This window comes from Triticum aestivum, chromosome 6A (assembly GCF_018294505.1).
Source record: "Triticum aestivum cultivar Chinese Spring chromosome 6A, IWGSC CS RefSeq v2.1, whole genome shotgun sequence".
Lineage (NCBI taxonomy): Eukaryota > Viridiplantae > Streptophyta > Magnoliopsida > Poales > Poaceae > Triticum > Triticum aestivum.
The window spans coordinates 32,751,997-32,775,337 of record NC_057809.1 but is presented as its reverse complement, the minus strand read 5'-3'; the positions used below and the strand labels follow the sequence as shown (position 1 = coordinate 32,775,337).

Here is a 23,341-nt window from a genome sequence, read left to right as displayed (position 1 = left end):
CGACCGCGATCACATCGACTTTGGAACCGTTTCCCACGCGCATCGTCACCTCGTCCTTTGCTAGCGTCCGCTTATTCCGTAGTCCCTGTTTCGAGTTGCAAATATTAGCAACAGAACCAGTATCAAATACCCAGGTGCTACTGCGAGCTCTAGTAAGGTACACATCAATAACATGTATATCACATATACCTTTGTTCACCTTGCCATCCTTCTTATCCGCCAAATACTTGGGGCAGTTCCGCTTCCAGTGACCAGTCTGCTTGCAGTAGAAGCACTCAGTTTCAGGCTTAGGTCCAGACTTGGGTTTCTTCTCCTGAGCAGCAACTTGCTTGCTGTTCTTCTTGAAGTTCCCCTTCTTCTTCCCTTTGCCCTTTTTCTTGAAACTAGTGGTTTTGTTAACCATCAACACTTGATGCTCCTTCTTGATTTCTACCTCCGCAGCTTTCAGCATTGCGAAGAGCTCGGGAATAGTCTTGTTCATCCCTTGCATATTATAGTTCATCACGAAGCTCTTGTAGCTTGGTGGCAGTGATTGGAGAATTCTGTCAATGACGCAATCATCTGGAAGATTAACTCCCATCTGAATCAAGTGATTATTATACCCAGACATTTTGAGTATATGCTCACTGACAGAACTGTTCTCCTCCATCTTGCAGCTATAGAACTTATTGGAGACTTCATATCTCTCAATTCGGGCATTTGCTTGAAATATTAACTTCAACTCCTGGAACATCTCATATGCTCCATGACGTTCAAAACGTCGTTGAAGTCCCGATTCTAAGCCGTAAAGCATGGCACACTGAACTATCGAGTAGTCATCAGCTTTGCTCTGCCAGACGTTCATAACATCTGGCGTTGCTCCAGCAGCAGGCCTGGCACCAGCGGTGCTTCCAGGACGTAATTCTTCTGTGCAGCAATGAGGATAATCCTCAGGTTACGGACCCAGTCCGTGTAATTGCTACCATCATCTTTCAACTTTGCTTTCTCAAGGAACGCATTAAAATTCAACGGAACAACAGCACGAGCCATCTATCTACAATCAACATAAACAAGCAAGATACTATCAGGTACTAAGTTCATGATAAGTTTAAGTTCAGTTAATCAAATTACTTAGGAACTCCCACTTAGATAGACATCCCTCTAATCCTCTAAGTGATCACGTGATCCAAATCAACTAAACCATAACCGATCATCACGTGAGATGGAGTAGTTTTCAATGGTGAACATCGTCATGTTGATCATATCTACTATATGATTCACGCTCGACCTTTCGGTCTCTGTGTTCCGAGGCCATATCTGCATATGCTAGGCTCGTCAAGTTTAACCTGAGTATTCTGCGTGTGCAAAACTGGCTTGCACCCGTTGTAGATGGACGTAGAGCTTATCACACCCGATCATCACGTGGTGTCTGGGCACGACGAACTTTGGCAACGGTGCATACTCAGGGAGAACACTTCTTGATAATTTAGTGAGAGATCATCTTATAATGCTACCGTCAATCAAAGCAAGATAAGATGCATAAAAGGATAAACATCACATGCAATCAATATAAGTGATATGATATGGCCATCATCATCTTGTGCTTGTGATCTCCATCTCCGAAGCACCGTCATGATCACCATCGTCACCGGCGCGACACCTTGATCTCCATCGTAGCATCGTTGTCGTCTCGCCAATCTTATGCTTCCACGACTATCACTACCGCTTAGTAATAAAGTAAAGCATTACATCGCGATTGCATTGCATACAATAAAGCGACAACCATATGGCTCCTGCCAGTTGCCGATAACTCGGTTACAAAACATGATCATCTCATACAATAAAATCAGCATCATGCCTTGACCATATCACATCACAACATGCCCTGCAAAAACAAGTTAGACGTCCTCTACTTTGTTGTTGCAAGTTTTACGTGGCTCCTACGGGCTTAAGTAAGAACTCATCTCACCTACGCATCAAAACCACAACGATAGTTCATCAAATAGACTCCGTTTTAACCTTCTCAAGGACCGGGCGTAGTCACACTTGGTTCAACTAAAGTTGGAGAGACAGTCTTCCGCAAGCCATCTATGTGCAAAGCACGTCGAGGGAACCGGTCTCGCGTAAGAGTACGCGTAATGTTGGTCCGGATCGTCTCGTCCAACAATACCGCCGAACCAAAGTATGACATGCTGGTAGGCAGTATGACTTGTATCGCCCACAACTCACTTGTGTTCTACTCGTGCAAATAACATCAAACCATAAAACCTAGGCTCGGATGCCACTGTTGGGGAACGTAGTAATTTCAAAATTTTCCTACGCACACACAAGATCATGGTGATGCATAGCAACAAGGGGGAGAGTATTGTCTACATACCAACACAGACCGACTGCGGAAGCGATCACACAACGTAGAGGAAGTAGTCGTACGTCTTCTTCCCGATCCGACCGATCCAAGCATCGTTACTCCGGCACCTCCGAGTTCTTAGCACACGTTCAGCTCGATGACGATCCTCGGGCTCTGATCCAGCAAAGCATCGAGGAAGAGTTCCGTCAGCACAACGGCGTGGTGACGATCTTGATGTACTACCGACGCAGGGCTTCGCCTAAGCTCTACAACAATATGATCGAGGTGGAATTTGTTGGCAGGGGCACCGCACACGGCTAAGGAACGATCAACAATGATCAACTTGTGTGTCTATGGGGTGCCCCCTGCCCCCGTATATAAAGGAGCAGGGGGAGGGGTTCGGCCGGCTAGGGAGAGAGGCGCAGGAGGAGTCCTACTCCTACCGGGAGTAGGACTCCCCCCCCCCCCCAATCCTATTCCTAATAGGACTCTCCAAAGAGAAGAGAGAAAGAGGGGGGCCGGCCCCTTCTCCTAGTCCTAATAGGACTAGGGAAGGGGGGAAGGCGCGCAGCCCTTGTGGGCAGCCCCTTTCACTTTTCCACTAAGGCCCAATAGGCCCATTTGCCTCCCGGGGGGTTCCGGTAACCCTCCCGGTATTCCGGTAAAATCCCGATTTCACCCGGAACACTTCCGGTGTCCAAACATAGGCTTCCAATATATCAATCTTTACGTCTCGACCATTTCGAGACTCCTCGTCATGTCCGTGATCACATCCGGGACTCCGAACAACCTTCGGTACATCAAAATGCATAAACTCATAATAACTGTCATCGTAACGTTAAGCGTGCGGACCCTACGGTTCGAGAACAATGTAGACATGACCGAGACATGTCTCCGGTCAATAACCAATAGCGGGACCTGGATGCCCATATTGGCTCCTACATATTCTACGAAGATCTTTATCGGTCAGACCGCATAACAACATACGTTGTTCCCTTTGTCATCGGTATGTTACTTGCCCGAGATTCGATCGTCGGTATCCAATACCTAGTTCAATCTCGTTACTGGCAAGTCTCTTTACTTGTTCCGTAATACATCATCTCATAACTAACATCTTAGTTATTATGCTTGCAAGGCTTATGTGATGTGTATTACCGAGAGGGCCCAGAGATACCTCTCCGACAATCGGAGTGACAAACCCTAATCTCGAAATACGCCAACCCAACATCTACCATTGGAGACACCTGTAGTACTCCTTTATAATCACCCAGTTACGTTGTGACGTTTGGTAGTACCCAAAGTGTTCCTCCGGTAAACGGGAGTTGCATAATCTCATAGTTATAGGAACATGTATAAGTCATGAAGAAAGCAATAGCAACATACTAAACGATCGGGTGCTAAGCTAATGGAATGGGTCATGTCAATCAGATCATTCAACTAATGATGTGACCTCGTTAATCAAATAACAACTCTTTGTTCATGGTTAGGAAACATAACCATCTTTGATTAACGAGCTAGTCTAGTAGAGGCATACTAGTGACACTCTGTTGGTCTATGTATTCACACCTGTATTATGTTTCCGGTTAATACAATTCTAGCATGAATAATAAACATTTATCATGATATAAGGAAATAAATAATAACTTTATTATTGCCTCTAGGGCATATTTCCTTCACCCCCCCCCTCCCCTTTGGTCCGAATTGGACTAGGGAAAAGGGGGCCGGCCACCTCTCCTTCTCCTCCACTTCCTTCTCCCTTCCTCCCCTCTTGATGGACTCCTACTAGGACTTGGAGTCCTAGTAGGACTCCCATCCTGGCCGCACCAATAGCCTTAGCCGGCCTCCCCCTCCTCCATCCTTTATATACTGAGGCAGGGGGCACCCCATAGACACACAAGTTGATCCTTGGTGATCGTTCCTTAGCCGTGTGCGGTGCCCCTGCCACCAAATTCCACCTCGATCATATTGTTGCAGTGCTTAGGCGAAGCCCTGCGTCAGTAGTACATCAAGATCGTCATCACGCCGTCGTGCTGACGGAACTCTTCCTCGACGCTTTGCTGGATCGGAGCCCAAGGATCGTTATCGAGCTGAACGTGTGCTAAGAACTCGGAGGTGCCGGAGTAACGGTGCTTGGATCGGTCGGATCGGGAAGACGTACGACTACTTCCTCTACGTTGTGTGATCACTTCCGCAGTCGGTCTGCGTTGGTACGTAGACAACACTCTCCCCTCTCGTTGCTATGCATCACCATGATCTTGCGTGTGCATAGGAAATTTTTTGAAATTACTATGTTCCCTGAGTAAGGACACCGCAAGATTGAACCCAAAGTCATGCATTTCTCCCATTGCAAGAACTACCAATCTAGTTGGCCAAACCAAACGGATAATTCGAAGAGACTTGCAAAGATAACTCAATCATACATAAAAGAATTCAGAGAAGATTCAAATATTATTCATAGATAAGTTGGATCATAAACCCACAATTCATCGGTCTCAACAAACACACCGCAAAAAGAAGATTACATCGAATAGATCTCCACGAGAGAGGGGGAGAACATTGTATTGAGATCCAAAAAGAGAGAAGAAGCCATCTAGCTACTAGCTATGGACCCGAAGGTCTGAAGTAAACTACTCACACTTCATCGGAGGGGCTATGGTGTTGATGTAGAAGCCCTCCGTGGTGGATGCCCTCTCCGGCGGAGCTCCGGAACAGGCCCCAAGATGGGATCTCGTGGATCCAGGAAGTTGCGGCGGTGAAATTAGGTTTTTGGCTCCGTCTCTGGTCTATTGGGGGTACCTAGGTATATATAGGAGGAAGGAGTATGTCGATGGAGCTCCGAGGGGCCCACGAGGTAGGGGGCGCGCCCAGGGGGGAGGGACGCGCCCTCCACCCTCGTGACCTCCTCGGAAGCTTCTTGGAGTAGGGTCCAAGTCTCTTGGATCATGTTCGGTGAGAAGATCACGTTCCCAAAGGTTTCATTCCGTTTGGACTCCGTTTGATATTCCGTTTCTTCGAAACACTGAAATAGGCAAAAAACCAGCAATTCTGGGCTAGGCCTCCGGTTAATAGGTTAGTCCCAAAAATAATATAAAAGTGGAAAATAAAGCCCAATATAGTCCAAAACAGTAGATAAAGTAGCATGGAGCAATCAAAAATTATAGATACGTTGGAGACGTAACAGCTATGCATACTCCGTGCCTATGGCGGAAGGTGCACATCAAGCTTCTGAACTTCACGGCTCCTGCTAGTCAGCTGGGCACTCCGCCTCCTCTACCTCCTCCTCCTCCTCCGGCGAGTGATCAGGGCACTCCGCCTACTGCTCCGGCGCCTGAGGGCGGCAGTAAGAGATCTTATATTGTATATATATGTAGCCAGTAGCATCGGATAGATATACGAAAACTTATTATCCCACCAATCTATCGGAGAAGGAGAGGTCGATCACTTCTCTCTGTGTATATGTTCATGACGATCTTCTGTACTTAATGGTTTCCTTCATTTGCTTACTAGCTAGCTAGCGTGTCGAGTCCTCTCTATACGTAGCATCGACCAAGCACGGTGATAAGAGAGGACACTCCTCTCTATTAGCTAGCTAACACAATATATGAAACCCCTAAATTAACCCTACAAAAACCCCCAACCCCCCCCCCTGTAACGCCCCGAGACCGATGTGCCAGGTGTCGTGCAGTTATTCGATGTTGTTGCGTTGTCATGTGCTTGCGTGTTGCATCATGTCCGTCATCATGTGCATTGCATCATGTCATCATGTCATAATCTTTTGCATCTCAACTAAATAGTTTGTGTGGGTCTTCGATCCATTTAATTCGAGGGAAGGATGACTTCTCTTTATAATATATCCTCCCGATATTAGTGGAGCTACTATAATAAATATTCCATTCTCTTGGAATTAACCGAAACACACTTGCAAATCCTAATGGCTTTGTTATCACAACCCTTGGCCTCGAACTTAGTCCGTAAATTCTTTCGTCATTTTCCGGAGCTCCACCAATATTCCGAACATTTTTGGACTCTCCAAAAATGTTTTCCTAATTCAAACTCATTTGAATCACATTCAAATGTGTTCGAATTCACCTTCCAAACGGTGCCAAATGTATTTTTCTTGGATCAAGCTCATTTTTATGAGTCCAAGAAAATTGGCGCCCTGCTCAAATTCTTCTCCTATCTCTCCCTACATTTCTTATTCCTCGGTTTATTTGTTAAATCGGGAAATAAAGAAGTAAAAGAGAATTAGAGAGGAGTAGGAGAGAGTAGCCCAGTCCAGGCCGGCCTCCCTGGGTCTCCCTTGGCCAAACTCTAGGCCGGCCCGTTTGTTCTTGGCAGCCCAGCCTAAGACCGGTCGGCCCATCCATCACCAAGGCCCAGCCTTGTGCCCTCGTAACCCTAGCCGTCAGGGAGCCCGTTCCCTCGATCCCCTCTCTTTCCCTCGCGCCGCCAGGGAGTCGATCGAACCGATCTCCCTCTCCCTCTCGCCTCACGCACGCATCGCACCAGGGGTCGATCCCATCATCTCCCTCGATCCCGCTCGAACCCCATCTCCCATCTCCCGATCCCCTCGATCTCCCTCTCCTGTCGACCTCTCCTCCGCGCGCCATGGCCGCCTCCCCCTCTCGCTCTCACCAGGGGACCCGACCCCATTTCCCCTGTCATCGCCCCGCCTCGGCGCCGACGTCCTCCATGGCCGCGCCTAGCCGAGCTCGGGGCTCCGCCGCCCTGCAACCCCGCGCCCGAGCTGCTCTGCTGCCGCTCTCCTCGCTCACCGCCCGGGTCCTCTCCCGTCGACAACCGCCGCCGTCGGCGGCCACCAGGAGCGCCCACACCAGCGCGAGCCCCGCGCCCCGCCTCCTCCTTCCACCAGCGCCTCCGGTGATGGACGCCGTCGCTGAGCCCCAACCTCTGGCAGCCCCTGCTACAAGTCCGGCGCCTTGCTTCTTCCTCGTCAACGGCGAGCCACGCCACCGCTCCGGCCATGTTCTTTGTCAGTTCCGGCGACCTTCGCCTTGGACCCGTCGTCTTTGTCCCATTCGGGGCCTGTTTCGCGCAGTCCCTCCTCTGCCTTGGCCTCGCCGGAGCGCCGCCAGCCGCCTGCGTCCTCGCCAAGTCCGTCCGCCGTCGATGACCACCACCTTGCCAGGCCCGTGAAGCCACGAGCCAGCGCCAAGACCCGCCTCGCCCGTTGCTTGATTCAGCCCTCTGCAGGGGCCCCGCGTCGCCTCTGCCAGCCCCATGTTGCTGCTTGCGTTCGCCAAGTTCGATTATGTTTTGCTGCCCCGATCAAGTACGCCAAGTACCAGGATGACGACGACCCGTTAAGTTCATCTACGTGTGTGTACCACTACACCTGTACATTGTGTTGTGTTCGTTCGCACGCCAAGACCGGATCCGCCAAGTACCTCGACGTCCGATGCCGAAAACGGTCACCGAACCGGGAAACGCCAAGTACTAGGTCAACGAGGACCGCCAAGTTCGTCTTCCGCCGTCTCCGAAATCGCCAAGTACCACGACCACCCGAAAGGATTCGGACCCGTCAAGTACCCCTCCGAAGAACGAGCATGTACCACTACGTTCGGAGGCATCGGATCCGTCAAGTTCCACTACCGCCGTGAACAACTATCGTCGCAAGTACCTCTCCGAACGAACGTGAACGACTACCGTCGCGAGAACCTCTACCGTCGACCCTAGAGCGTGCGAGAACGTCTACTTCCTCTACCCCGCTTGAACCGAAGCGCTCCGATAACGCACGCTTCAAAGGTATAACCCCCGAGACGACCGCCGTGAACGAATGCATGTGTGATGTATGAAATGCTCGTGTTTGCTCCGTGTCGGAGTTGTTCGGTGCACGTTGCCCCTCTTTTGCCTTGCCACCATATTGTGGGAACCCGGTATCCGGGATCACCCCACCTTCTATCGCGTGTCACGCTCCCGTCACTTTTTCTTTTGCACCGGGATCTCGATCGAGTTACCGGAACCGATATGTTGCCGTGGCATCACTTTCGGATTCGTTGTCGTGGCACCCCTTTCGTTTCCGCCACGATGACAAATGCTTCATTATGCTCTTATCAACTTTTTGCATTAATTGCTTAAAACTTGTTCATGTCATCCGCATCATGATAACAACAATTAAAATTGATTAAATTGATGTTTGGTTAATTTTGCTTAAATGTCATGTTAAAAATGCTTTAATTCATATCTAAATAACCGTAACTCCGATTTTAATAAACTTTATATGTAAATGGGGTAGAATTTTGCCTAGCTTAACGCGGTGGCCTCATCTTGCATGTTTAACAACTCTAAAATTGTGTTTAGGACAGATCAGGACCAAACCTAATAATTGCACATGAGGGTTTTTCCGGAATTGTTGTTCGTTGCTTCCGGCCTCATTTAAACTTGCCTAGGTTAGATAGTTTCATCATGTTTCCCCTCTCGCCATGTTTAACAACATTTAACATTGTTGGGTACATAAACGGGAGAGAACTAAATAATTGACGTGGTGTTCCGTCAATATGCACCTCGTTGCATATTGAGCTCCACTTAACTTGTAGTGTTGTTTGTGCACTTTGCCATGCCATGCCATGCTTCATTAAACCGTACATGCATCATACTCGTTTGTGCATCATGCCATGTTGACGTGTTGGTTGTTTACTATGTTGTGTGCTTCTTTTCCGGTGATTGCTTCTTCGGGTTGGTTCCGATAACGTCGTGTTGTGAGGATCCGTTCGTCTACTCCTGTTTGTCTTCTTCATGGATTCGTTCTTCTTCCTTGCGGGATTTCAAGCAAGATGATCATACCCTCGAAATCACTACTATCTTTGCTATGCTAGTTTGCTCGCTCTTTTGCTATGCCCTTGCTACGATGCCTACCACTTGCTTGTCAGCCTCCCAATTGCCATGTTCAGCCTCTAACCCACCATTGTCCTAGCAAACCGTTGATTGGCTATGTTACCGCTTTGCTCAGCCCCTCTTATAGTGTTGTTAGTTGCAGGTGAAGATTGAAGTTTTGTTCCTTGTTGGAACATGGAGATCGTTCCTTGTTGGAACATTGTTTTCTTGTTGGGATATCACTATATATCGTATTTAATTAATGCATCTATATACTTGGTAAAGGGTGGAAGGCTCGGCCTTATGCCTGGTGTTTTGTTCCACTCTTGCCGCCCTAGTTTCCGTCATATCGGTGTTATGTTCCCGGATTTTGCGTCCCTTACGCGGTTGGGCTATAATGGGAACCCCTTGACAATTCGCCTTAAGTAAAGCTTTGCCAGCAATGCCCAACATTGGTTTTACCATTTGCCACCTAGCCTTTTTTCCCTTGGGAGTCGCGCATCCCGAGGGTCATCTTTATTTTAACCCGCCCCCCCCCCCGGGCCAGTGCTTGTCTAAGCGTTGGTCCAAACCGTCAGCCGCCGGTGGCTACCAGGGGCAACTCTGGGCTGGCCTACCGGAAGTTTAGACAATCCGGTGTTGCCCTGAGAACGAGATATGTGCAGCTCCCATCAGGATGTCGGCGCATCGGGCGGTGTTGCTGGTTTAGTTTTACCCTGTCGAAATGTCTTGTTGTACTGGGATACCGAGTCTGATCGGGATGTCTCGGGTGGAGGTCTATTCCTTCGTTGACCGTGAGAGCTTGTCATGGGCTAAGTTGGGACACCCTGCAGGGATTGATCTTTCGAAAGCCGTGCCCGCGGTTATGGGCAGATGGGAATTTGTTAACGTCCGGTTGTAGAAAACCTGAACTTGACCTTAATTAAAATGAATCAACCGCGTGTGTAACCGTGATGGTCTCTTTCCGGTGGGGTCCGGGAAGTGAACACGGTTGTTGGAGTTATGCTTGACGTAGGTAGTCCAGGATCACTTCTTGATCATACTTTTACCGACCGTGCTTTGCCTTCTCTTCTCGCTCTCATTTGCGGATGTTAGCCACCATATATGCTAGTCGCTTGCTGCAGCTCCACCTCAAACCTTTACCTTACCCATAAGCTTAAATAGTCTTGATCGCGAGGGTGCGAGATTGCTGAGTCCCCGTGGCTCACAGATACTTCAAAAACCAGCTTGCAGGTGCCGATGAGTTCGTGCAGATGACGCAACCCAGCTCAGGAGGAGCTCGTTGGAGACCTTGTTCATTTGTGATGTTTCGTTCTAGTTGATCAGTATGGAGCCCAGTTGGGGTCGATCGGGGGGCCTTTGTCGCATTTGGGGTTCTTCTTTTATTTTGGTTCCGTAGTCGGACCTTGAGTGTAATGGTATGATGTAATGTTTCATTCATGTAATTGTGTGAAGTGGCGAGTGTAAGCCAACTATGTATCTCTTTCCTTATTATATTACATGGGTTGTGTGAAGATTACCTCACTTGCGACATATGCCTTCAATGCGATTATGCCTCTAAGTCGTGCCTCGACACGTGGGAGATATAGTCGCATCGAGGGTGTTACACCCCCCCCCCCCCTTCAGAAAAAACAAAAAACCCAGCCCCTAAACTGCTGACGTGCGGAAGCCTTTTGGTCCCGGTTGGTGACACCAACCGGGACAAAAGGTCCCCCTGCCTAGGCAAGCCGCAGCGGCCACGTGGAGCCCCATCTGTCCCGGTTCCCGATCGAACCGGGACTAAAGGTATAGGGCTTTAGTTATGACCCTTTAGTCCCGGTTCGGGAACCGGGACAAATGACCCTCACGAACCGGGAAAAATGGCCCTTTTTCTACTAGTGCTCTCCGATACACGGAGTGAAAAATCCTAATCTTGATCTATGCCAACCCAACAAACACCTTTGGAGACACCTGTAGAGCATATTCATAATCACCCAGTTACGTTGTGACGTTTGATAGCACACAAGGTGTTATTTCGGTTTTCGGGAGTTGCATAATCTCATAGTCTGAGGAACATGTATAAGTCATGAAGAAAGCAGTAGCAATGAAACTATAACAATCATAATGCTAAGCTAATGGATGAGTCTTGTCCATCAAATCATTCTCCTAATGATGTGATCTCGTTTATCAAATGACAACACATGTCCATGGTTAGGAAACATAACCATCTTTGATTAACGAGCTAGTCAAATAGAGGCATACTAGGGACACTCTGTTTTGTCTATGTATTCACACATGTACTAAGTTTCCATTTAATACAATTCTAGCATGAATAATAAACATTTATCATGATATAAGGAAATATAAATAACAACTTTATTATTGCCGCTAGGGCATATTTCCTTCAAGCTAAACCTGCATTCTTTGCACTGAAACAAGCTCTGGTGTAGGCCCCAGTGCTCGCATTGCTAGTCTTCCGAAAGCAATTCGTCATCGAAATGGACGCGAGTGCCATGGGAATTGGCGCAGTCCCGATGGAAGGATGGCATCCGGTTGCGTACCTCAGCAAAGCGTTGGCTCCACGAAATTTAGGCCTATCGGCATACAAGAAAGAGTGCTTGGTTCTGCTTCTGGCCATCGACCACTGGTGGCCCTATCTACAGCATTCAGAGTTCATGGTCCGCACCGATCAAAACAGCCTGCTGAACCTGATGGACCAATGGCTCAACACCCCAATTCAGCAAAGGGCGTTTACGAAGCTGATTGGCCTTCAATACACCATTCAGTACAAAACGGGAGTGACAAATCGAGCGGCTGATGTGCTGTCACGACGCGAACACAAACCAGAGGCAGAAATGGCCGTTATCTCCATCTGTAAACCTACCTGGCTGGAAGCTATTAAGCGCAGCTATCAGACAGATCCACTGGCACAGCAACGCATGACAAAGCTAGCACTGGTGCCGGACAGCGAGCCTGACTACACCTCCCAGGATGACATTCTGCACTGCCGAGGGAGAGTGTGGATTGGAGAAGATACTGACACCCAACAACACTTGATACGAGCTCTCCATGACAGTGCCGCGGGCGGGCATTCGGGCTTCCATGCCACCTACAACCGAGTCAAGCGACTGTTCGCATGGAAAGGGATGAAGCTGCATGTCAAGGCCTTGGTGCGCAACTGTTGGTCTGCTAGCAAGCAAAAACAGAGCGCATCTCCCCAGCTGGACTTCTCCAACCATTGCCAATACCACAAGAACCCTGGTCAGTTATCTTGCTTGATTTCATTGAAGGGTAGCCCCGGTCAGGAGGGTACGACACTGTTCTGGTGGCGGTGGATAAGTTCTCCAAATACGCACATTTCGTGCCTCTGACTCACCCATTCATGGCTCTCCACGCCAAGGTCTTCATGAAAGAGATCTTTCGGCTCCACAGCTTGCCACTGGCCATAATCTCAAACCAGGACCGTATATTTACAGGGCATGTGTGGCAGGAACTATTCAAGCTCTGCCGGACGGACCTGCGCCTCAGCTCTTCATACCACTTCCAGACCGACGGGCAAACCGAACGCGTCAATCAGTGTCTGGAAGGATACCTAAGGTGCGCAGTCCACTCCTGCCCTGGCAAATGGTCCAAATGGCTATCTCTTGTTGAATACTCGTATAATACATTTTTCCACTCGCCGCTGGGCAAAACACCATTTGAGGTCATCTACGGCCACCTTCCAGAGAGTTTGGTGTCGCACAGATTGACGAATGCTTAGTTCCTGATCTTGCAGCATGGCTCCAGGAGAGAGAAGTCATGATCGAACACTTACAACAACAACTCAAGCGTGCCCAGGACCGCATGAAAGTCCAGGCCGACCGGCGCCGCACGAACAGAGAGTTTGCGGTTGGGGACGCAGTGCTGCTCAAGTTGCAGCCATTCATACAATCCTCCGTGGCGCAACGACCGCATCAGAAGCTCGCCTTTCGCTACTATGGACCATACAGAGTGCTGGCTCGCGTCGGGGCAGTGGCATAAAAACTGCAGTTGCCTGCTTCCAGCCGCATCCATCCTGTTGTTCACGTCTCCCAACTGAAGAAAGCCTTTGGAGCTACCGTACCAGCAAGTGCTGACCTACCTCCAGATAACTCAATTTTGCAGGCGGAGCATGTTCCGGAGCTGGTGCTCGACCGCAAGCTGGTGCGGGTGGCTTGCGATACTCGCCCTCGCATCCGTGTGCAATGGAGTCATCTCCATGCGTCGCTGTCAACATGGGAAGACCCGGTGGTGCTGCAGCAACGGTTTCCCTCTACACTGCCTTGGGGTCAAGTCGGTACACAAGCGGGGTGGGGGGGGATGTCACGGCTGCCACAGCTGCCCCACCTATCACAGCGGCCCCACTGGACAGCAAGGGCAACGGCGTCACGGCCAATCCAGGGTTGATGGGGTCAAGGCGCTCTGAAGAGGGATGACCAGTGGGTCCGCATAGTCAGGGTGCGTCGCGTGCGTGAGGCCTACGTGCCGCGGGTATTACTAGGACCCGGTGCGTGTGAGTGGATCATCGAGAATTATTGTATCAACACTTAACTAGAGAAGCTGCTCTTCTCCACCGGCCTCCTCTTCCCTTCTCCTCCCCTACCAAACTCCTCGGATCTAGATCAGGTCCATTACAGAGGTCAAATGCGTGTGTGCTTTTTATGGGCTTGTGGGCCTCGTTGATGTCCACAGCGGAGACATGGTGTGTTCGTGGGCTTAATCAATTTCCATCCCTCTCGCACTGGCAGCGGGTCCAGTGTCACTTTAGGTCACCCGCATTTCACGCCATGGGCTGCCGCATAAGCTGTGAGGAGGGCGAGCCGGCGGCGGCGGCGCTGGAGGACGACAACCTGCTCTCCGAGATCCTCCTCCGCCTGCCGCCGCTCCCGTCCTCCCTCCCGCGCGCCTCCGCCGTCTGCAGGCGCTGGCGCAGCCTCATTTCCGACCCAGCCTTCTCCCGCCGCTTCCGCCTCCACCACCGCCGCAACCCTCCACTCCTCGGCTGCTTCCGCGCAGGTGCCGACGGCCCGTCCTTCGAGCCTACTCTGGAGGCCCCAGATCGTGTTCCGCCCGGGCGTTTTTCCTTGCAGTCCGACCTTGTCCACTTCCAGTTCCGGGTCCTCGGGTGCCGCCATGGCCTTGTATTAATCCTCGACCCAACGAGGCTCCAGTTGCTGGTATGGGCCCCCGTCACCGGCCACCAGCACAACGTATCCATTCCCACGGGATTCGATCGGCTCAAGTTGGTCCGCGGGGCGGTGCTCCGCGCTGCTCCCGGGGACGTCCACTTCCAGATCGTCTTGGTAGTGGCAGACCACGATGAGATGCAACATGGACGAGCGCTGGCCTGCGTTTACTCGTCCAAGACCGTGGCGTGGGGTAATCCCATCTTAACATCGATTCCCTCCGGGAACGAATTTCCCACCAGGGCTTCTGGGGATCTGGCTGTGCTGGCTGGGCATTCCCTTTACTGGATACTTTATGGTAATTTGCCAAATATCCTTGAGTTTGATTTGGAGAGGGAGAGCCTGGCCGTGATACCGTTGCCAGCAAATATGTTTGATGTTCAAGGCTTCACACTCATGCGGGCTGAGGATGGTGAGCTGGGTTTTTTCTCCGTGTCAGGCCTCACTGCCCGGTTATGGAAGAGGAACACCATCTGTAATGGTGTTCGATCATGGGGGATAGTAAGAACTGTTGAATTGGACAAGCTACTTTCCCTGGATCCAGAGGAGCATGTAACCATATATGGGTTTGCTGAGGATAATAATTTGGTGTTCCTGCGGGTCGGTATGAGCATCGTCTTCACTGTCCAGATTGAGTCATTGCGGTTCAAGAAAGTTTTCGACACCTACAAATGGCTTTGTTATTATCCATTTGAAAGTGTCTATGCTGCAGGTAATAGCATGCCTTTGCACTGCCAGTATAACAAAACCAGGTTACTTTTTGATGATGGGTTAATGGAATGCCTTTCACATCCTTTCATGTTAAGCTAACAATTTTAAGTAGTGTCATATCAATTATTATTTTGCTGCTTGATATGATCTCTTCAACACATAGCATTTTTGTTATGTCCCAATGGTTGTGTGGTGGTGTTTATGTAATTCTAATGATTGAGAAAGATATTGGTTTCTGATATCTAGTTTAGCTCATGCCACCAGTTCTGTTTCTGTGGCCAAGTTGAAAAATTCTTTATATTATAACTGAACTAAATTTCGTTGTTGTCTACTTGTTGACATATGCAAGAACTGTATAATGGTAGTGCTAGAGCATGTAGATGCATTGCAGTTTTTCTCAACCAATGAGGTGATGTGCTGGCACCATTCTGTTGTATTGTTGATAAATATGATGCCAAGTTGTTTTTAATATTCTCATATTTTTATTAAAATCACCATTTGACACTGTGGTTAAAGTCAAAGTTGGGAAAGTTTCTCATCAGTTTAGGGTGGCAGTTAAGTTCTTTTCTACAAGATGAGATATATAACAATCGGAGACAACTACTTGAAAAACTAGCTTGAAGCAACCAAAATATCAAATAGATATCTCCTATGTATGCACATTTAGAAGCTTAAAGAAAGTTATTGTTCTATTCAGTATTGCTACGTCTACCGATCTTGCTAATAATCTTAAACCCATAATAGCGAGTTGGTTTAAAATTTATAAGAATGTTTATTCTGTTAACTTTTAGGATAGTCCTGCAAGTGGTAAGTCCATTTTTTCCAACAATAGTCATGCAATATATTTGTTTAAATCTGAATGGCCACGATCAATTATTCTCTGAGATCAGATGTGGCAACAAACCTGAGGATGTGGTAACTGTAGAAGCGGAAGATGTGGCTTTAGGAATTAACTGTCTTCCACTCTTCTTATCACTCTTATTTGTTTATATTGTTATCTTTTTCCAATAATGCTTAGATGATTCCTCTTTTTTAGTAGTACAATCTTCACAATGATGAAGCTGATAATTGCTTTCTAGATCACAAAGAACAGATTATGCAACTTCATATTTTCCATGAATGGACAGTACAAATCGGTTTGACTAATAACATCAATTGCTCTACAGGTATCTAGAATTGTGTTCCGGTTGCTGAGAAGCAGGAATGGACTTCTTTGCTGAAGGTTCTTTCATTTTGACAATTTCTCATGGAGATCGGCCATCTTTGTAGCTTGCACAAGTGGACCTGTATGAGTTAATCTTTAACTTGGTCAACTTGCCCTTCCCTCTGTTACCTAATTTCTGGCCACAATTAGCCAACAGGCATGATGAAGATACATTGATTTGCTTTGTTTAAGTAGTACTTGCTGTGTGGTTCATTTGCTATATGCTTTCGAAGCAATCTTGCCTGTGTGACGATCCTTGCTTACATATTTGACAGTGTTTATGTGCATCTTGTTGCTGCAATAAACAGTAAACATCATAAGGTGGCTGCTCACTGCAAAGAAAAACATTTTGTCAGGCTGGAAATAATAAGTCATGCTCCCCTAATGATCAGAGCAGATTTAATACACATATAAGTTTGATTTACCAGGTTCCACTGAATTCTGGTATCGTGCAGACTGAAGAAATGCTGTCTAGATAAGCTAGAACAAAAGGAAGGAAATGCAGCAGTCTTCCTACTCAGTAATGATTATTGGAATATTGCATTCCAAGATTCGGTTACCAAGAATTGGAAAGCTATATGAAGATTCTGTTACCGAGAAGTCAGGTGCCAACCTTAGATTAGCATTTCACTGAAGCAAGTCCATGGATCCTCTTCAGAGATGACACTTGGCTGGAGAAACTACTAACAATGGCACTTGCTAAATAACAAGTGTATAATAATTACCATTGTACAAGATCACCATTGTGGTAGACTGGCGCTTGAAATACAGATCTTCTCATAAGTGATAATCCTGACATGCAGATCTCAGGTTTATTTTGACTCGGGCTGAGAGCAGCTAATTAAGGAGTGCTCGTTCCGAGCCTCCCCAAGGGTCGCACTCTGGACGCGCCCTCCAAATTTATTTTTCGCACGCGTTTTTGGCTTTTTACATATTTTTTTTCGGCTTTCCATGGTCTTTCTTAACTTTTGAAAAAAAATTGTATTTTGAAAAAAATGCGCGAAAAAACGTGTTCTTTTTTTTCCTTCGGTGAGAGGTATGAATTTGCTTCACGAGAGGCACGGTTTTGCTTCCGTGAGAGGCGTGCCTCCCTTGCCTCTCGAAAAATGAAAAAAAATGCGTTTTTTTCTTCCACGAGAGGCACGGTTTTGCTTCCGTGGGAGGCGTGCCTCCCTTGCCTCTCGAAAAATGAAAAAAATGCGTTTTTTCCTTCCACGAGAGGCACGGTTTTGCTTCCGTGACCATGCCTCTCAGAAATGAAAAAAGTGTTTTTTTCTTTCGTGGGAGGCATGATTTTGCTTTCACGAGAGGCACGGTCGTGCCTCTCGGAAATGAAGAAAACATGTTTTCCCTCTTTCGTGAGAGGCACGGATTTGCTTCCGCAAGAGACACGTCTGTGCCTCTCGGAAACAGGAAAAAAAATATGATTTTTCTCTTCTACGAGAGGCACGGATATGCTTTTGTGAGAGGCACGGTCATGCCTCTTCGGAAACGAAAAAAATTGCTATCGGTTTCGGTTTTTATGCTTGGATTTGTGTGCGGTTTTTTCGTGAAAAAAGATCGTCAAAACCTATCAATATGGGATCTAATTTTAAAGATCTCGACGAGAGGAATCCAAGGGTGAAACCGGTTTAAGATTTTGACGCGTGGTTCAAGAGATAAAACGTTTTGAATAAACGGATCAACATGGGATCTAGTTTTGAAGATCTTGACCCGAGTAATCCAATGGTGAAACCGGTTCGGGATTAGGCCACATGGTTTAGAGATAAAAAGTTTTGAATAAACGGATCTAAAAAATACAAAACTCTTGGGTTGTGACAAGTGGCAGACTGCATATACGCCACTTGTCGCAACTTCTTTTTTGTGAAAACATCAGATATATTATAAAGATTCATCGAAAGTACAAAGCACCTCAGATATAATAAAAATTACATCGAGGTCCATGAACAACCGAAACGATCATTGCCACGGCAAGAACGAGTCGTCGACGCACCGCTGTCGCCGCTCCATACCGGAGCCACATTGACCTTGTCAATGACAGCCGGAAATTCTTTGTGCACATGTCCCTAAGGACCAGCTTCCGGCAGCCGCAGTTGTCGCCATTGAACCCTTGAATCAATATGAAGAATCTGGCATCAAATCTTGTAGTTGCGTGAGCATGACAAGAAACCCTAACCTCGCCACTCCGAGGGGCTGGCAGGAATATACGCCGGAGCTATGTCTAATCCGTCCCGACGAAGAAACTTAGGATCGGAGTTCGGAAGACTGACTCGAAGAAGAAGCACCGCCATCCATGTAAGCGCCACCCTTGTGAGAACTAAAACCCTACCTATCTAAGCGGAGGCACCAGGAATACCCCCCCCCCCCCTCCCGGCCGCTGGCCGCCGGAGCGACAGTTGGAGGGGAGGCGAATCCATCGGCTCAATCAAAGGAAGGAAGGCTTTTCCTAGTCGCGTCCTGGGAAGATGAGAGTGACAAAGAATACTTCTCAATTAGTGATTTCGAAACTAGAGGGAAACCCTAGAGGAAAATTCTCTCTGTTTTTTTCTAACATTAATTGTTAATTCCCTGTGTCGTTTTTTTTTTGGGTAGCCCGTGAAGTTTTTGTTTTTGTTTTGTTTTTGAGATGATGAGAAGAAGAGGCAGCCCGTGACCTTTACTTATGGTGGGCTTCCTCCATTGGGCTTTCGATCTCGCCCCAACTCGCAGCGTCCTCCCGCACCGCACGAGCTCTGAGGAGAGGAGAGCGAGATGTCTCCGGCGGCGCCGCCGCTGGAGGACGAAAACCTACTCGCCGAGATCCTCCTCCGCCTCCCTCCGCTGCCATCCACCCTCCCCCGCGCCTCCCTCGTCTGCAAGCGCTGGCGCCTCCTCGTCTCCGACGTCCGCTTCTTCCGCCGCTTCCGCGAGCACCACCGCCACAGCCCTCCCCTCCTCGGCTGCTTCGTCGAGGGCGACCGATGCGTCTCGTACACGCCCACCATGGATCCCCCCCATCGCGTCCCCGGCGAGCGCCTATCACTGCAGCTCAACGAGAGCTGCCACTCCTGGGTCCTCGGCTGCCGCCACGGCCTCGTGCTCATCTCCCCCAACTCACGGAATCACGTCCTGGTGTGGGACCCCGTCACCGGCGAGCAGCACCGCATCGCTTTTCCCCCAGGGTTCGTCGGGGTCGCGAACTCGATCCACGGGGCGGTGCTTCGCGCCGCCGGCGAGGCCCGCCACTTCCAGGTGATCTTGGTAGGGGTTGGCGGACAAGACAAGCAACACATGCGATTGCTCGCCCGCGTTTACTCGTCGGAGAAAGGCGTCTGGGGTGCTCTCATCTCACCACTGATTCCATTCGAGGGATATACTACTAGGGGTATTTTCGCCATCTATTTTCGGGGCTTCTCGGCTCTGATGCTTGGGAATTCCCTTTACTGGTGCCTTGGCGGGCGTTCGGACGCAATTCTCGAGTTTGATTTGGAGAGGCAGATCCTAGATGTGATCCGACTACCACCATGTCTGTCTGAAGTGGATCTCCTCCAGTTCGCGGTTATGCGGGCTGAGGGTGGTGGACTGGGTTTACTCTCCATATTAGGCTTCACCGCCCAATTATGGAAGAGAAAGACTGATTCTCACGGTGTTGCTTCATGGGGATGGGAAGAACTATTGAACTGGACAAGCTACTATCCCTGAATCCAGAGAAGGAGAGAGTGCAACCCCTGATAGAAGGGCTTGCCGAGTACAATAATGTGGTTTTGCTGACTACAGGTGGTGATGGTGTCATCATGCTGCAGCTTGAGTCACTGCAATTCAAGAAATTTTACGAGACTACCAACGCATTTTATCATCATCAATTCGAAAGTGTTTATTCTGCAGGTAATAGCATTGCCTTTATAACGTATAATGAAGTTGTGCTGTAGTGTTCTGCCCGGATGCTTGTGTGTTGGTGTTTTATATAATGGTTATGACTTATAAACTGGAAAAGTATTGTTAGTGGTACCTAGTTTAGGGAGGGGGGTGGTGTTGTTTTGAATATTCCGACATCTTTAATTTTTATTATCATTAGACTATGTGGTACATGAAAACTAACAGGAAGCGACTAACACATCAAATACTTAGCTCAATACGTACATTTGGAAGCTTACTTGTGTAATTCAATATTGATATCTCTGCTGATCTTGCTAAAAATCATATAGAAATAGAAAGGACATTAATGTGTAAAACATGATGTTTGGTTGTGCCATAGGAAAAAAAACCCAGGAACATTTTTGAAGGGCTAGGTGGGTTCCATATTTGTCATCCGAAGTCTGAAGCAAAAAAAGTTTCAAAGAGGCTGGACTCGATCGAAATTTTCCTTTGGAATTGCATGTGAAGTAGACCATATGAAAAGGGCCTATGTGTTCTAACTTGCCATTCGTACGAGCTTGCATGATTTATTTTTTGAGTAGAATCCTTCAAGGTTCCTCTGAACCGAAGAGGCCCTTAGTTGTTTTTTTCTGAAATTACACATGCGAGTTTAACTAAATATCTTCAGTGATGCCTTCTCGTATCTATGTGGCTTTCCATAGGAATGTCATTGGTTGTTTGAGTGTTTGACTTCTTATATTATGCTTGTAGGGACGAGCATTGGTGGTGGGCATGATGGAGCTGAACTTTTGTCCAGTACATAAGATGATTGTCTGGGTAGATATGCTATTATGATTTTTGGTTGAGCAGGTAAGAATATCTTCTGCATGCCAGTTGAAGTATCTAAAATGTTCTTTCAAAATAAAAAAATATTGCGTTCCTTTTTACTACCAGTTCTTGGTTACCAAATAGATTGCTTTTGTTAGTGTGGGCTCTTCTCCGTCTAGCATCTTAGCTGACATTGCCACCGGCTAGCCAGGACGTGAGATTGATATTGCCAGAGATACATAGGGACTGGGGTAGGGACAAAGCTAAGATCGAAAAAGGGGGGTTTTTCACTGCTCATTCATTTCTTGCCGGTTCTACCGTTATAGCTTGCCATCGTTATTTGCTTACATCATTATTCTTGCCATCCTTATAGGCCAGACACACATGACGCTTACAGTTGGGTCCCGCTTAACTTAACACACGCTTCGCCAATCGCCATCATTATCCGCGTACCTAACTCGACCGGTGGCGCCCTTGCTCTCTACGTCTTTTCCTCTGTTCTGGCTGTCTCACCACCTTCAGTTGTTACATTTCCCCTCGGTAGTGCTGCTTCAGTATATTGAGATCGTCCAAGTTGCCTGTTCTTGAGGAATACCAGAACAGTTGATAAACCCTTGCGGTATAGCGGAATTCCCTTTCTTGACGAGCCGCCGATCAAGAATTGCTTCAGGTCTGGATTCTCCAGACCTAACTCAGTGATTTCGGGACATGGAACACGGGATGGACGGCACTTCCAGGCTGCAGTTCCAAGAGATATACTCCCTCCGTCCGGAAATACTTGTCTTAGAAATGGTTGTGTCTAGACTTATTTTAGTTATAGATACATCCATTTTCAACCATTTCTAAGACAAGTATTTCCGGACGGAGGGAGTACCTCTGAACCAATTAGCTCCAATCCAACACAGTGTACGGTCCAGAGTATTTGAATGCCAGCTTCAGACAAGGCCTGTTCACCGCTGAACATTAAGCATTAGGCTGCAGTTTGAGCAATACCTTCTCACCCACTTGAATGGTTTTCTCTGTTTGATGCTTGTCAGCTTGCATTTTTGTTTTGTTCTGCGCATTGGCCAGATGCCCCTTTAGTCAGTCCAGTTGCACTTGACATTCCGCCACAATTTTGCCAGCTTCAGTTGATGTTGCCAGCTGCTCTTGACGTTCCACCACAATTTTTACTATTAAGTAACCAAATATGATTGAGGGAGTGGTCAAAGTGTTGTTTTTTTGGTCCTTTTCTGGTCTAGTGATTAGCCTGCTAAAAAAATTCTTCTCTATGTGCCCCCTGCCCTTCTATCTCTCTCGCGATGTATATATTCTCTCTCTTGTAAATTATCTATTTTAATAAAATTTACTGTCAGGGCCTCCCCTACAGTTTCCCCTAAAAAAGTGTTGTTTTTTTATGCCGTGCAGTTTTCAAACATGGCATGTATTCTGTACCGAAGAAAGTTTTAAAAATATATTTCAAATTGTTTGGTAAGCTAGACGGTTCAGCATTTACCTCTGTAGGAGTTATTTGAACCATTGGTCTCTTAGCCTCTACTGAGAGAAGATGGCGAAAATGATCGAGAATGTGCTGACAGTAGAAGTTGAAAGTGTGCCACCACCCCACAATTTACCTACTGATAATCTCTGTTTATATTTCTGTTTTTTTCCGAGAGCGCTGAGATGATTCAACTTCGGTGTTTTTGGTAGAATTTCCTTTATGGTGAAGCTATTTTTTACTGTTTGAATCATAAAAACTTGTGAGGTTGCATAACTTGTACTCTTTTCCATGTATTAGTCGTACAAAATGGTTTGCCTAATGACGTTGGTTGCTCCACAGGTACCTAGATTTGTATTCTTGTTTCTGAGATGCAGGAATTGGCTTCTGTGTTGTGGGTTCTGTCCATTTTGTATGCTTCAGACGGAGATATCGACCCCCTATGTTGCACGCATGGTCAACTGGGAAGTGGAATTGTAGGATTAATCGTTCATTGCTAACTTCCTCTGTTATGTAAATTCTAGGCGCAATTAGCCTACTGGCTTGTTGAAGATACACACTAGCTTACTTCGGTTAATTAGCATTTGGGGTACATTTGCTTTATGGTTTCCAAGCAAGCTTGCCTGCCCGATGATCTTGGCTTACGTTGCGTGTGTGTTCATTGTCTCTCTGTTTCCGTTTGATCATGTTCCATGTTGTATTAGGTCGGTCGATATGACTTAATGTTCTTGCTTATGTCCATTGTGTGCGCCTGTAGAATTTTTTATCTGATTTTGGCTGACGAATGTTGGACTACACTTGCCTGCCTGGTGCTATCTATCACTGCATAGCAAGCCTTTCGACCAGCAATAGCAGCAATGGGAGTTGCAGTTTTATCTATTATGGTTTTATTTGTTGGTGTCAGCAAATGTGCTAATGTAATCTCTGATGTGCTGTTCATGGTG

At 47.6% G+C, this 23,341-nt stretch overlaps 2 protein-coding genes across 2 annotated transcripts; both read left to right on the top strand.

The window, feature by feature from the left end:
* Positions 1–13,920: 13,920 nt before the first annotated feature.
* LOC123130143 (putative F-box protein At3g19560) lies at positions 13,921–16,508 on the top strand. The gene is made up of 2 exons (XM_044550088.1): positions 13,921–15,055; positions 16,221–16,508. Exons 1-2 carry the CDS (start codon positions 13,945–13,947, stop codon positions 16,226–16,228), a joined length of 1,119 nt encoding a protein of 372 aa, XP_044406023.1. The 5' UTR covers positions 13,921–13,944; the 3' UTR covers positions 16,229–16,508.
* A 2,501-nt stretch (positions 16,509–19,009) lies between these two features.
* Positions 19,010–23,037, top strand: LOC123129379 (uncharacterized). The gene is made up of 2 exons (XM_044549569.1): positions 19,010–20,122; positions 20,864–23,037. Exon 1 carries the CDS (start codon positions 19,010–19,012, stop codon positions 19,937–19,939), a length of 930 nt encoding a protein of 309 aa, XP_044405504.1. The 3' UTR covers positions 19,940–20,122; positions 20,864–23,037.
* The last annotated feature ends 304 nt before the right edge of the window (positions 23,038–23,341 follow it).

Excerpts from the sequence above, each read along its gene's own strand:
- LOC123129379 (XM_044549569.1), top strand. The coding sequence starts at position 19,010 with ATGTCTCCGGCGGCGCCGCCGCTGGAGGACGAAAACCTACTCGCCGAG.
- LOC123130143 (XM_044550088.1), top strand. The coding sequence starts at position 13,945 with ATGGGCTGCCGCATAAGCTGTGAGGAGGGCGAGCCGGCGGCGGCGGCG.